We start from the raw sequence: 16575 nt of genomic DNA, 5'->3' as shown, positions 1-16575 counted from the left end.
GTCATGCTCGCTCGAATAAATGTCTACAGTAAAGCTGTACGGGTTGTTTACATATTATATGAGAAGCACTTCTCACAAAACAGCTGGTTTATACACATAAATACTTGTTTATAAATGTTTATTACTAACTTTTCTATGAACATGAGTTGATTATAACTACAGATCAATGACAGTGCAAAATAGGCTATGGTAACGTCTGTAAATATATAGAATAAATATATAAATGCAACATGTACCATGAACGCATACAGCCCCTTACAGTCTCCAATATGTTATTTAGTACAGAAAAACTACACACAGCATACATTTAGTACTTATTTGAGTTTAAAAACACAAGCAATATAGCCCACAGTCGGCGCAAACCTCTCATCTGTGTCTTTAATCTTCAGCAGCACATGTAAGCTCTGTTAGAGAGTAATTTTGTCATTCCCAGTTCATAATAGTTCAAAAGGCGAAGATAAACATGGCAGTTTGTTCATGGTTCAGGTTGCTAAAACACTTTTGCTCCTGTGTTTTGCCGGGCTTCTATTTTTTTCCCAAGCTTCACTTTCGCGTTTGTCCTTTTCTTTTCAGAATGGATCAGATGACAGACACTTCAGTAATCATGCACATGTTATTATCATCAGCTCAAGAAGTTTGTTATATCAAATTTAGACACAATCGCGAGCTCCCGCAAGAAAGCGAATACCGCTCGCACTTTTAGACAGGCTCGTAAAGCAACAACAGGACACGGCAGATTTTTCTTATTGGCTTTGTGTCTGTACATCAAGTCGACGACAAGGTTTGTTTGAACCCGGGTCATTTATGGCTCGTTATATGCATATAGTATATCCATGTAATCTCTCGGCTGTGTATTAGAACATGGCGGATCCTTTGTTTACATTCTGTCTAGCTCCACGAGCTCGTGACGTATCTCTGTAACCAGTCAGCGTTCAGCTGCGTGTATAGCTCCACCTTTTGGTACCCTTTCATGTTTTTGGTACCCTTTCGAAAGGTTTGGTTCGGTATGCTTATTTACAGTAGAACTGTATGCTGTACCGTACCGTTCTACTCAGTGGAAATGGGCCATTACTGTTTATGTTGACTATTTTACAATTGTTTTGTAAAATGTTGTTTCGTTTGTAAATGTAGAATTTTTGTGTGCATAGATTTGACATTGAATAATACATATGGACAAACCCAACACTATCTCATGGCAATTCGTAACATTTTGATTTAGTGGCTTATTTGTATCAATTTGTATGATTTTATTTGTACAGTTTAGTACGATTTGCTTATCCCACAATGGTTGGGTTTAGGAGGGGAGTTTGGTGGGATGCCTGCTTTTTAAAATCGTACATTGTCATACGACTGAATCTGTACGAACTAGCCACTAAACTGACAAAATGTAAAATAGTTACGTTTCTTCTTGTAATCAGGCTGGACAAACCAAACCATTCACTTCTGATTTAAAAAAGATACAGCTTTCTGCCTTCCTGTATTTTAATAGTAGTTATGAGCACGTTTTCTCAAAAAAAAAGCTATATACAAGCAGGACATTTATTTCCCATAACTCTTGTTGCCTTATTTTTGAATGTCTGTTTTATTTTGGTACATTCAACAGGATATTTTAATGTGCTCTGAGTTTTGTTCACTCTTCCTCTTTTTCGCTTGTGCTGTCATGTTCGTTAGATTGACTCCAGTCAGCAGTCTGCTGTGGCCAGGCCATCATTTACACAATCTGATGCAATCATTCTGCTCTAAATATGTCATGCAGAGCTCTGAACGGTGTTTACACTTACTCAGACTTAAAACTACAGTATTGCTGCAGCCTGCATTTACAAGCAGCATAGCATGATATACTCGAGGCTTTTGGAGAATATTTCTTTGTCCTTCATATATGTTGTATGAAGGTTTTATTTTATTCTTTTTTTATTTTTAATGTTGACAAGTCACATTATGTTTATAAACCAGTTCTGTTTAATGGTCATTATGCATGTCGTTTTTTTTTACTAGTATTAATTGAGAGACCACATGTGTACTGTACTGAATAAAATGATTTCTGCAAAATTGTTGTAAACAATTTATGTTAAATTTAATCTAACAAAACAAATTTGGAAATGTTCAACTTAATTTGTTTGTTTAAATTCAGCCCAAATAAATTGTTTGCAACCGTTTAACATAAACAATTGAAAGACAATTTTTGAAACCCATTTCTGTAGGGTCATTTTTAGTAACTGCAGTGACAGCAATGTAGACTTAACTTATGGAAAACTTAGCCTTAAAACATCAACTGCATAAAATCTTTCCTAAAAATCAACCTCAGAATTCTTAATGCTCTTCGGGACTTTCACTGACTTTGTGTTTGGCCCATTTTCTGATGTTTTCTGGTCTACATTAGCTGTTTCAACATCCCTGGAGTGTTTTTTTCTCCCTTTTTGGCAGTCTTTTAGACTATCTATTTTTTTAAAGGGGACCTGTCATGCCCTTTTTTACAAGATGTAAAATACTACAAGTCTCTGATATCCTTATTATGTGAAGTTTTAGTTCAAAATACCAAACACATAGTTGTATAACTCGCCTGTTGCTCCTTATAGCTCCTTATAGATTTCGATCCTAATTGTGTCATTTTGGTCACTGTCACTTTAAATTCAAATAAGATTGTGCTCTTTTCAAAAGGAGGTGGGGCTACAAATGCCTGTGTGTCCACAGAGAGCAGATTGAAAAACAAGACTAATGTGCTATACTAACCGTACGTTCACACCGAAAGCGGCGAGAGCGTCAAAGTAGCCGGAAGTCATTCATTTTCAATGAGAGCCGGCGGCGATAAGCGGCGAGGAGCAGCGCGGCGCGTCTTTGCCGGCGTGAGCGTCGAGGAGAGTTGAAATGAAGTCAACTTTATGGTAATGAGCTATGACGCGTTTCGACGGCAAGCAATCAGAATGAAGACGTCCATCGCTTGAAAGCAGTTCAGAGAACACTGACCTGTGAACTTTGGTTCCGACCACAGTTGTTCCCAAGGGTTTGATTATTGCGGTCGCCGGATTTCCAATTATTTACAATTTTTTCTTACAGGAACATACATTAAATAAGTTACTGGCGAGTTACTGATGTTCATTAATGTTATATAAATTTATCTTAAAAAAGCGGGAATCTCACGCGATGTGACAGTACAAAACAGTACTGCTGCTTCAGGATATTTCAGACATATGGACACATATTGGATAAATAGAGCAAAGCCGCACCACACGCAACTTGATCTTCCGTTGTTGTATGAATTTGATAAGAAGTGCGCAACATTTTCACGCTAGAAACATGTTTTATGCAGGAATGTAACTGATAATGCTGCAACGGCTTCTTTAAATAAGAGATCAATGTAGCGAGTTTTGACGCTCTCGCCGCAGGAGCTGAAGGCAGACAGCGTTGTCGCCAGGGCGGCCAGAGCGACCTTGGACGCTCTCGCCACTTTCGGTGTGAACGTACGGTAAGAGAGAGATTGTCACTTATGGGCGGGGCTTTCTCCCTCTGATGACACGTACAACGGGAGAATGTCAATCAAAGTGTTTCTGCAGACTGTTTTTGTCAAGTGTGATTATAAAAAAATATAGAATGAATATAATTTTACTATTAGAAGCTGGTTGGTCACAGACGGTTACCACACAACTGTGTTTAAACTCCCTATAAAAGTGATTTTTGCATAATAGGTCCCCTTTTAAAAGATTATAAAATGCTAACATACACTTTCTGATGTTAACAGGTGTTTGCTTCGCATAATATTATATATGTGAGTGTTGCGACTGGTTAGTTTGAGTAAAATACTTAATTGTTAATGCTTTGTTTTTGTGTGTTGGCACAGTGAAGTGCTATAATACATAGCTGTTTTCACATTAGACCGTACTGAGCTGATTCATCAGTTGTTCAGCAGGTCTTAATCTCACTGAGTAATCATCACGCAGATATTCAAGTTTTGTTTCTTACGGTACATTTCTTATGTTTGGACACAGCCGACACTAATTAATTACAATACTTATACGATTAACTACAATTAAACTGTATTATGTGATTAGCATTTTCTTTATTGACTATTCTGTTGGTTTTACTCACTCATAAGTGATCAACATGGTGTGATTGTAAAACAAATGACCTAAATATGTTTGAAGGATAAAATATAAATGCAAATATTGTACAAACTTGTTTTAAACATATCTGTTTAGAAATAATTTATATTACACAGCCAAATCACCCTGCAGCCTAAGAGCCTGGCCTGTACCTGGATGGGAAAACAAGGTTGGTGTTGGAAGTGGTGTTAGTGAGGCCAGCGGGGGCACACAACCTGCTATAGTGAAGGAGACACTATACTGTCAGTGAACGTCGTCTTTCAGATGAGATGTTAAACCAAGGTCTTGACTCTCTGTGGTCATTAAAAATCCCATGGCACTTAAGTAATAGTGTAACCCTGGTGTTCTGGTCACATTCCCTCCATCGGCCCTTACCATCATGGTATTTCAGTCATCCCCATTCACTGAATTGGCTGTATCACTGTCTCTCCACTCCACCAATAGCTGGTGTGTGTCAAGCACACTGGCGCTGTTATCCTGTGGCTGCTGTCGGATCATTCAAGTGGATGCCCCCACCCCCTCATGAGTGTGAAGAGGTTTGGGTGTATGGCCATACACCCCTAAATACACTGTATAAATGCACATTACATTACATAAAAATGCTATATATTTCTTAAGATTCAAAATAACTAAAAGTACAGCAGTAGTTGGCAATTTTTTATTATTATTTTTAACGATTCCCTGAGGTACCTAGTAAAAGCTAATAGATGATGTTAAAGCTAACACAGTTATAATAAATGGCAAAAAAGTTTGATTTTGTTTTCATTTGAACTTAATGAAATATTAATAAAATAAATGATTTATGAAATACCCATCAGCCCTGCACCATCAAGCAAACATGAAAGGCCAAATATACAGTATTAATAGAGTTGAGCAATTCCATGCAAATGTCGACTTTGCTCCGAACAAAATAAAGTTTTCACCAAAATATCAAAACCCTTTCCAGGATGTTTGAGTAGGCTGTATTTCACAGTACTCCAAAAACACTTAAAACTGTCTCTGTTTTTTTTTTAAACAATTATATTTGATTTACCAAAGAAACTCACATCCGATAAACTTGTATATTCTCATAATATCTTTTTTTTTTTTTTTGTTAAAGGGTTAGTTTACCCCAAAATGAGACCTTCACTTATTTTCTGAACACAAATTAGGATATTTTAGATGAAATCCTGGAGCTCTCTAGTCATGTTACTGTTTTCGTATGTGTAATGACGTGTTTTTTTTATTTTAGGTTGCCTTTTAAAATCTGGCAGGGGGCAACAGATGAAAATTAGCCCTTGTGGCTAACTCTGGCTTATTTACAGTTTTACTGTTGATTATTGAGCATTGTCCCTGTTAAATAAAATCAATTCAAAATTCAAATCTATAGCAGTGTTTTCCAAACTTGTTCGTAAAGGCACACCAACAGTGCACAATTTCAACCTCTTTCTAAACAAATGCAGCTGAATCAACTTATCAGAACATTAAAAGAGTCTCCAAAACCTGAAATGAATGGGGCAGATAAAAGAGACATTAAAATATGTCTTGTTGGTGGGTCTCATGGAACATGGTTGGGAAACACTGCTTTATAGGCTGCAAGTGTTATGAAATGTTCAAAATGCAGAAATGAAATCTAAAACAATGTCAAAACATCGATTTCAGTGGTTCATCTGTAATCATACAAAGCTTTAAGATCACTTTAATGTGCCAAAAATAAAGTTAAAATGACTTGGTTCAGAATTAATAACAGAAGTAACATTTTTGTGTGAACTAACCCTTTAATGCAAAAATGCGTTCCACATGAGTATTTTTTTTTAATTACAGTTTTATTTGCTACCAATGGCATATTACTATTATTGGCGCAAAACATTACATTAAAATGAATCCATAAAATCGCACAGCTCTATTGTAGCCCGCAATGGAAATCAATAAAAAGAAAATGTAATGCGTGTAATTTGCAGACATTGTAAGCACAGTCAACCCACTTCAATCAAATGGATCTAGATCTGTGTCTGACAGCTTAAATTGAGTAGATTGACATTAATTTGCAGGCTTTTATTTTATCTTACAGGACCAATATGACATTCTTGATAAGCACACACAGTCTGGCCTGGACCTGGTGGACAAATACATGAAGTTTGTAAAGGAGCGAACAGACATCGAACAGAATTATGCCAAGCAGCTAAGGTAAGATCTCCTTATATATTATGTAGGCAATCTGGTTAGTGTCTGTGTTGGTGTTTACATGTATCTGCATGCTTCCCGTGTGTGTTTATCCAGAGCTGTGGCTGATTGTGAAATATGTGGGTCTCATGACTTGTTTGGTGGCTGGACTGAACTTGTTGACACCTCTAAGCTCTAACATTGGCTTCCGCCCAGAGGATAAGCATTTCCTCGTCTGCTCCACCACTCATTCATGACCAGGCCTTGATCTCTGCCAGTTTCAAGCTTTACCTCGGTCTTCCCTCTGTCCCGCTGTGAGAGGAAGTAGGAGCAGACGAGCATATGACTAAGGGGATGTGGATGGAGAGAGTGAAAGTGGAGAACAGCTTAGCGTTCGTTTCGATTTCTCTTCTTATTAGAAAAAAAAGGAAATAGATGCTCTGGTTTTGAGTACTTTCCTGCATTTAGATTAGGCATGATATTGGAAACATCTGATATTGCGATATTTTGTTTTGCTGGAAAAAATATTGCAATATGAATACAATTAGCTCTATTTGGAAATATTTCATCAATGTAGATCAACTGAGATGATCAAGACTTTGTCTATGCAGTGCATCTGCATAAATGAGCAATATCACACGAGTAGCAGTGTGCTATGGCTGTATATCAGCACTGGTGATATGGCTGTATATCAGCACTGGCTGTATATAGCACACTGCTACAAGTGCGATATTGCATTTATACAACAGTTCGATGGCACAATCTTGTACATAAAAAAGACAATCAAACACAGAGTCTAAAACGCTTTTATATTAGGAACTACTTTCTTCCATAATTCATTCACATCTGCAGCTGATCACTGTTGAATATACCATTCACCAATGTCACTTCAGAGCTAGTGTTTGAATAATTCTCTATAGCGAAATGTAAATCGGCGTTTCTGGTGTGTGACCCCTTAAGGTGATGACAAAACAGCAAATTTTGCTCACATTTTAAGATTATAAGGCTGAACGTGACATGAAATGCCATCCGTCTACAGACATTTCTCACCAGACTGCTGTTGTGTTTGCGATAAGGAGGGACAAGGCTGAATCCACCTTCTTATTAGCAGCTCCTTATTGACTCTATCTGGTCCACCTTAAAACAAATGACGCATCCGTTTTTCAGTTTTTTTAATTCGCACTCAAGAGAACACACTGAACAAGGGCTTATTATGCCGTTCTGGCGCCATCTTGTGGACAGACAATGTCAACCGTCTTTGGCTGCCGACAAGCTCTCAGAAATTGTAAATATTTTAAAATAGGCACTATTCTTACAAATAAACTGCATAGCTGTAATCTAAACAGATATATAATATTTTGTTGTCTAGCAGCAGTAATATTTGTCAAGCTGTACGCTACAGCTTGACAAATATTACTGCTGCTAGACAACAAAATATTATATATCTGCTTGTTGCTTGCTGTATGTGGGCGGAGTAATACACAGAGGTGAAGGGTGAGGAGGCCTTTGTGTGAGGTTACTGGCAAAATATCGCACGGCTATCAGCCAATCAAATTCAAGAACCAGAAAGAACTGTTGTATAAATTATAATAAATTACAGACAAAAATAAATAAATAAACAGTCCTTTTATTTTTCTGAGCAGTCTCTCAGTATTTAAGTACAGACATTTAACAATCAAATGTAAAATAATTCTGTCATCACTGTATATATAATACAAAAAATTACATTTAATAATATTTATCATGTTTTAATGTTTAATAAATATTCAAATCTTGCGATGTGAATACTTTAGATACACGCATTGCGATATTGATGCTCAAACGATATTCACTCACCGGCCACTTAATTAGGTACACCTGTCCAACTGCTTGTTAATGCAACTTTCAAATCAGCCAATCACATGGCAGCAACTCACTGCATTTAGGCATGTAGACATGGTCAAGATGACGTGCTGCAGTTTAAACCGAGGATTAGAATGGGGAAGAAAGGTGATTTAGGTGACTTACCTAAATCACCTATACCACTGAAAACACACATCACTTGACCACACACACACACACACACACACACACACACACACACACACACACACACCAACACACACACACACATTCTCTCTCTCTCTCTCTCTCTCTCTCTCGTCCTTTGCTTACACTATACCACTGAAAACACACATCACTTGACCACAAACACACAAACTGGTCCTATGTCTACACTATACCACTGAAAACAAACATCAAACACATATACACACACACGCACACACACTCGTCATATTACTACACTATACCTCTGAAAACACACATCACTTGACCACACACACACATACACTGGTCCTATGCCTACACTATACCACTGAAAACAAACATCAAACACACACACATACACACACACGCACACACACTCACACACTCGTCCTATGCCTACACTATACCTCTGAAAACACACATCACTTGACCACACACACAAACACACTGTCATGCACTGCAGCGTACATGCGCATCTGAGCTCCGGCAGTCAGTGGGTACAAAAACCAGTGGGTACCAGTATAGGTTCACACCTCTACTATCTAACTACTCTTCTGTCTTTTGAATCTATCAGGAAACATGTCACAGCGGCAGTACACTGCTTCAATCTTTTGCTTTCACGCTTGTATTAATTTAAACCTCAGATACTGTTAATTGGTTCCTGTTGGTTGTGCATCTTTTTTACCAGCCAAATGTTTTTACAGACAAAAGGTTTTTTGACGCCATTATAACCCCACCGATCACTCTGCCTACTCATACCAGAGTCCAACAGAAAAAGTGATTGACAGGTGGTAATTTATGTGTACCTTATCTTTACTTATTTATGATTTGGTTATGGGTAAAACGAAGACCATGCGGGTCAGGTAGTTGAAACGGAAGGCTACAAATAATTAATTTGTTATCGTCCATCGTGATTTTTCACATTAGACATCGTACAGTGGCAAATTGGTTGACATCGCCTAACCCTATCTACAACAGTGGAAGTCGAGGGGTTCTAGCACCAACATTCTTCAGAATATCTTCTTTTGTGTTCAACAGAAAAAAGACACTTATAAAGGTTTAAAACCACATAAGGGGGAGAACATGAGGTAATTTTTACTTTTAGGTGAACTAACCCTTTAAAGCGAGTTTTGGTAGAGTGGTAGGGAATGGGAACTGAAATTGGTTGATTGTCATTATTCTTCAGAATAACTCCTTCTGTTCCATCTAAGAAAGAACATCATAGAGAGAGTTAAATGACATGAGGGGGAGTAAATCATAAAGTCCACCTTAAAAATGAAAAACAATTAGCTAATTTACTCATCACCCCTGTATGGCCTGAGGAGCTTTTTTTTTCTCTTAGCAAAACTTAATATTTTTAGCTGAAATTATCATTCTTAGTGCAATTCAATGGCTACAGCATCAAAAACAAAAAACATATACAGTGGGGGGAAATAAGCATTGAACACATTTTTACCTGGAAAAAATATTTCTAAATGAGCTGTTGACATGTTGACATGAATTGAACCAGACTTTGGTAAAAACCCAAACAAAAGAAACATAAAAATAAAGCAAAACAAAGTAAATCTCAAAAATGAGTTGTGTGTAGTAACAATAAAATGACACAAGGAGAAAATAATAAACTACTGAAACATAATTAATACTTTATATCAGGCGTTCTCAATGTTTTTTACTTCGGGGCCCACTTCTTTCTCCGATCAATTTTTGAAGGGCCACCTGTCTGACATTTTCTCTAAAATGTTTGTATGAAATGTATGTGCTTGTAAATGTATATATGTATATATGTATATATGTATATATATATATATATATATATATATATATATATATATATATATATATATATATATATTAGAATAATATAGAATATAGATAGAAATAAAACAAAACCAATCAGTGTTCTGGAATGACAACAGTGATAGTAATGTAATAATAGCAGTAATGGCAGTAAAAAATTACAACAACAACAATATAGGCATGGGACAATAACCATTTTCAAGATATACCGCAGCTTGGAAGTCAATGTTTTAAAATCGCCATATTTCTGCTATACCGTTCCTAAGGTATGTGTTAGATGTTTTATTTATCTTTTTTTTTTTAGGACAACAGTATCTCCAGCAGAAAAGATATCCAAAGATGCTATTTTAAACTATAAATGAATCTGTGTTTTTGAAACTAATGAAGACAGCAGAAGTCAATGATTGTATTGAGTTATTTAGCCTGACATGTTTACTGCTCCAAAATATTTTAATGTCTCTTAAAATAAAATATACTGTTATATATTGTGAAAAAAGTTAGTTTTTTTACCCAGAATTTTAAAAAGAATATATTTTAGAGCAGTAATCACAAAAATGTGAAACCGTGATATTTTTATCCAAGGATATTATACTGTCAGAATCCTTTACCGATCGATGCCTACAACAATAATAAAAAGATCATGACCTATAAAAAACAAAAACAAATGCAGAATGCATATTTGCACCAAAAAAAGCCAAACGCAGCGCTCAGAAATAGTTGAAACAGTTGAAATGTCTATTAAATTAAACAAAGCCTGCAATGCTTCTGATTGGCCTACTGCTCTTGAACTGAACATGAATGGATTGGTTAATATCAGCTGTCAATCACTCAGTTCAGATGACAGAGAGCTACAGCCGTGAAAATGTAAATGGATTGTATACGAGAGAATGAAAATAACACTGACAGATTTTGTGTTAGAAACCACATAAAGTTGCAAATAATGGCACATCTGATCAGTGATCATGTGGTGAATGTTAATCCACCCTTTACATTTTTCAGAGTGGATAAAAAAAACTTCTGGTGGGTTAAAGTCCGCTATGAAAATGATTAAAGCATTTACTGTAAAGTCTTTGAATGAATGCCAATAGATTTTTGCAATAAAATATTCAACAATTTAAGGGTGCTTTCACATCAGCCTTATTTAGTTCGATTGAATCGCACTAGAGTTCGTTTCCCCTTTTGGTGCGGTTCGTTTGGGCAGGTCAGAAATGAATGCAGCAATCGTACTCTAGTGCGCACCAAAAGCAGACCAAATAAGCGCACCGAGACCTGCTTGAAGAGGTGGTCTCGGTACGCTTTCAAACGAACCCTGGAGCGGTGAGTTTGTGGTGAGAATATGATCCTTACTAAAACAGGTCCAACCGCAAAAAAATACTGCGCCTTTCGGACTAATTCAGGTGCCGTAGGCCGATGCGCTGTGCATTATGGGATATGGAGGAGAAATATTTGTTGACAGCGCTGTACCAACAGAGAGAGAGAGAGGGGAATACATTACCTGATGGATCGTTGGTAATATTTTCGCAAGATGACCATGTCGCAGTTTAGCAAAATTAATTCACGCCTCCTCCTGAAGTGACGAGCGATGCATTAAAACAATGGTTTCCAGCCATGGCCGCGCTTCATTCTCGAAATGTATAGTTTGTCTAAAGCAGGGATACAATCAGTCAGTGAAGTTGTCCCTTCATACTAAAAAGCGACATTTTATGTCTGCCGGTTTTGTTTACCTGCTGGAGTTCATTGGCATTTTCCCACACGTGAATTCTGACTAATCATAAGCAGTTTAGGAAATATGTTTAACAACATCTGGCCAATAAGAGATATGGATTTTGTCAGATGACTGCATTTTGGTTCATTTTAACTGGTTCAGACCAAAGCCAGCAGTGTGGTGTGAAAACGACCCAAAGATGGCAGAAGATGCAACAATGTATCATTTATTACCCTTGCTGTGGACCAAATAAAGCGAACTACAGATGTGAAAGCAAAAAAAAAAAAAAGTAAAAAAAAATAGAAACAAAAAAAAACAAATACATGATATTGCTGAACAAATCACTGGCACTACCCTATCCACACTTCAAGAACTGTACTCTTCCAGAGTGAGTAAAAGGGCCCGCAAAATCACTCTGGACGCCTCGCACTCAGCACATTACCTGTTTGAACTGTTACCGTCTGTTCGGCGCTTCAGAGAACCAAGCTCAAAGACAGCCAGACACAGGAAAAGTTTCTTTCCTCAGGCCATCTACCTCATGAATGGTTGATTATCCCCAAACTGTGCAATAAATATGTGCAATACTTTCTCATCCGCACTTGTACACAGCACCTTATATCAATTTACAATGCAATACTTTCTCCATTCGCATTTGTACACAGCACCTTATACTCTGTATATTTATAACAATCTGTACAATTCAACATCCAGATTGCATGTCTGTTTAATGTTTATCATCTTTTTTTCTCATATTTATTTTGTTTTGTCACTTGTCACTTTATGTACACTGGAAGCTTCTGTAGCCAAAACAAATTCCTTGTGTGTGTGTGTAAAGCACACTTGGCAATAAAACTGATTCTGATTGTGAAGTATAATCGTAATTTACAGTGGTTGTAATGCTGGAAAACCATAAAGATGCACCTTGAAAGTGCTTGAAAAGTGCTGAAATTTGAAGTTGGAAGAACCCTGAACTTTGTTTGTACTTTATTTAATAGGTCTAGAGCAATATAAAAACATAATATAAGTGTCCTGTGGTATTTATATCATGTCACATCACACAGCATTTGCACTTTCATTTTCAGTTTAGACAAATAATTAATTTCTGGAATCTCCCTTTCTGCCCTAATTTCTGCCAATTGTTACGGGAAGACAAATTAGCAAAGAAAATTTCCTTCGACAAACCCAAAACACCCTGATGTGTGTTCGGGAAGGATCAAATTTTGGAAACACAATGTTCCATGCAAATGCTTGACAGCCACCTGCTCTAGCAGCACTTCTGCAGTTTTGAGTCTCCAGCGTGGCGTGTTATTCAACCTTTTGCTATTTGAAACTTGAGCGCCTGCTCATGACATTATTATGATGTAGTGCCTTTCTTTCTTTTCTGTTTGCCAGGAATTTAACCAAGAAATACAGCCCTAAACGAGGCAGCAAAGAAGAGCAAGAATGCAGGTAATTTTTCACAAGCTCTGTGATTGTCTTGCTTTTTGTTTTCTTCTCACAATTGTGATGACAAGTGAAGCATGCGACCTGAACAATGAGATAGCAGAGAAGAAAGCTGACAAATCCCCAGTTGCTGTAATCAGATGAGTGTGTGAGGCTGAGCTTTGTGTGATGTTGCCGCGGTGACTGAGCTCCAGTACCTGTGGGGCCGTTGCAGACTCCAAACATAAAGCATATGAGCTCAACAAACAAGCTCATACACCTGTAAATGACTCCCTCTGGAAAGCTAAACTAATGAACTCATTCATGCAAATCAGGTGCTATTTAAATCAGCCACAGGTGATGACACGACTTTCACTACTCACTTAACGTTTGTAATGCGCTGTGTTTTTAAACGGATCAGTAAATTGCTTTCATTCATTAACTGGATTATTAAAGCAGGCCATTTATCGTTTATACTATAAGTAATTGATAAGTTATTTATTTATTACCTTCGTTATTCCATTAGCTATAAATAAATATGTAATGTAAAAGTCAAAAGTCAATATTTACATACATTTTCACATATTAATGGGTTCATTTTGACATGGAATAAGTTTCTAAAACTGTGCCATAGAATGTAAATCTGGATGTACCTTGAAATAGCTGAATAATAAGAGCTCAGTACGTGGAATTGACTCACTGTAAGCCTCAAATATGTTTGCTTTCTAGCTCTCATGTAAATCCTGTGAGTGGAAAATCCTGGTGAAAAAACAGGCTGATCAGAACAAAACACAAGCTGTTGTGTTTCACACAGGATCATTAATATGAATGCCTCAGGCTAGAGATCTGCGCAGGACTAAATTTTGAATCCCGCTCCCGCCAGGTTTTAGCCCGAACCCGACCGCTCCCGCTTATATTCAGCATTTGTTGTACCGCTGCCCGACCCGCCCTGATTTCTACCCGCCGCACCCGATTCCGCTTAAGTGCGGGGGGGAGAACAAAACCGAAAACCACCCAGCTATACAGAATCCAGATAGCCTTTAACAAGCTGTCTCTATAAACACACACACATGTACACACACACACACACACACACACACACAGCAACAAACAAGCTAAGCAGCATCACGTTGTCTCATTCACACACATACATATGCGTGCTCGCTCGCTCAGGAGTTAGGAGCGATATTGCTAGACGGCCCGCTCCCGTCCAAAATTAAATCAGTTACCGACCGCTCCTGCGCTTTATTCTGAAATTAATTTCAAAAGGCCAAAAGGTTTTGTAGTGACATTACAACGATTGTCTTATTTTTTGAAGCTTATCAAAGCTTATATTGAACTCACAATAGCTGTGTCTCATTTCAGATGCTGCATCCTCCAAAGGATGCATTCGAAGTGCGCTGCGCCATGGCGGGCGCCGAAGGCTGTCTCATTTAAAAAAAAAAATTCGTAGGCTTTTTCAAACGCAGCCTCCAAATGTGTCCTTCGTTTCCCAGGTAATGATGGACACAACTGGTGGATCTTTTGCGGCCTCAAACGTCGCAAGATTCTTTGCGTGACGATAACGGCAGGACGATTTTAAAAGAAACTCCGGTTTAAATGTATGAATTAAGTTTATTTTACTTGGATATCTAAACACATGTTAAAAAAAACAAAGAGCATGAAATGCACTACTAAAGAGTGATTTTAAAGACAGTTCACATGTTTATGTGTTCATACAGTATATGGATCAAAGGAAATATATTTCCAGCTTCTGTAAACCTTGATTTGTGTTCACATCGCTTACAATAAGTTTTAAAATAACAAGAAAAAAAGGCATTACATACAGCAGCTTTTACAGTTGCCTGGTGACGAGATCCAACGTCTGTAGGCTAGATTGTCTCATTTCAAAACGCTCGGTTCGGCCTGTGTGGACTTCAAAGAACTCACATTTGAATACTGCATCCTTCAGAGGACGCATCCCCTAAAATGAGACACAGCTAATGTATGTGGGACTCGGAAGATGTAAACTGAAGATGCAGGAAGAGTTAATTATTTTGTGTGTTATCAGTTCACAGCTAAAAAGATCGTAAAATACAGTTTAATGAGATTATTAGTGTGTTTGGATATAAATGTTTAAATGTATCTTCTGTTAGTTTAACGTGTTTTGTGAAATTTGTATGTTTGTAATCAGGCAACAAGCATGTAAACAGCTGAGTTTAAGTGTTTAGTGCACATTTATCTATTGATTCAGCTTACTGTGATTATCTTAAACAAAAAGACACAAAGGAGTTTTATACATTACAATTATACATGTAATATATATTTACAATTATACATAATTATACAATTATACAATTATAAATGTAACATGTATAAATGTAATACAAATTTTATATATTTAATTATTTTTTAACAAATGAAGTATGATCATCTTTCCCGTGTGTATTATAGAGTACACAGCTGTGTGTCAATATGTGAGCAGGCTCATTAATGTTCATGAGTATTCCAAATATGGTCAAAATTGCGCTTTTCAGTCAAGTTTGGTGAAGGAAAAATCATGGTTTGGGGTTACATTCAGTATGGGGGTGTGTAAGAGATCTGCAGAGTGGATGGCAACATCAACAGCCCGAGGTATCAAGACATTTGCGCTGCCCATTACATTACAAACCACAGGAGAGGGCAAATTCTTTAGCAGGATAGCGCTCCTTCTCATACTTCAGGCTCCATATCAAAGTTCCTGAAATCAGAAAAGGTCAAGGCGTTCCAGGATTGGCCAGCCCAGTCACCTGAGATGAACATTATTGAGTATGCCTGGGGTAAGATGAAGGAGAAGCCATTGAAAATGAATCCAAAGTATTTTGATGAACTCTGGGGGTCCTGAAAGGACGCTTTCTTTGCCAATCCAGATGACTTGAGATATTTGAGTCATTGCAGAGATGTATGGATGCAGTCCTCCAAGCTCATGGGAGTCATACACAATATTAATTCTTTCTCCACTGCTCCATGACTTTATATTCTATACTGTACATTATTTCTGTTAAGTGACAAGACTTTTGTCTAAGCAAAGTCAGACCTTACTTTCCTAATCAAGTAATTAAAAATCAAGGCATGATCACATTTTATTTTGGTAAAATAAGCGGAATCTAGAAGCTTTTGCCTTTCACTTCTGATATCAAATGATCAACTAGAAGTTAAGTTATTATTTGTTGTTCCTAAAACTTGGATAGGTGACAAGACTTTGGTCAGGTAGTATATAAATGTCTCTAAATCTTATTAATGAATATTCCTTTTTTTTAGTTCTGTACGAATATTTTGGCTGACGCATTCAACTTTGAGTAGGAGTTTTAATATATATTGAGTTTTTTCTTTTTGCTTAATTTTTTAATCAAGCTTTCATAAGTG

The 16575-nt window shown here is 37.1% G+C and overlaps 1 protein-coding gene across 4 annotated transcripts in view; it reads left to right on the top strand.

Annotated features, from left to right (window-relative positions):
* trip10a (thyroid hormone receptor interactor 10a) overlaps positions 1-16575 on the top strand; it is a 73726-nt gene that overhangs the window by 19901 nt on the left and 37250 nt on the right. For all 4 annotated transcript variants that reach the window (NM_001007403.1, XM_087242630.1, XM_087242629.1 and 1 more), the window contains 2 exon segments: positions 6148-6263; positions 13162-13218. In NM_001007403.1, the coding sequence (NP_001007404.1) occupies positions 6148-6263; positions 13162-13218 (173 nt within the window).

Source organism: Danio rerio, chromosome 3 (assembly GCF_052040795.2).
Source record: "Danio rerio strain M-AB ecotype USA chromosome 3, GRCz13ab, whole genome shotgun sequence".
Lineage (NCBI taxonomy): Eukaryota > Metazoa > Chordata > Actinopteri > Cypriniformes > Danionidae > Danio > Danio rerio.
This window is presented reverse-complemented; position numbering and strand designations above follow the sequence as displayed.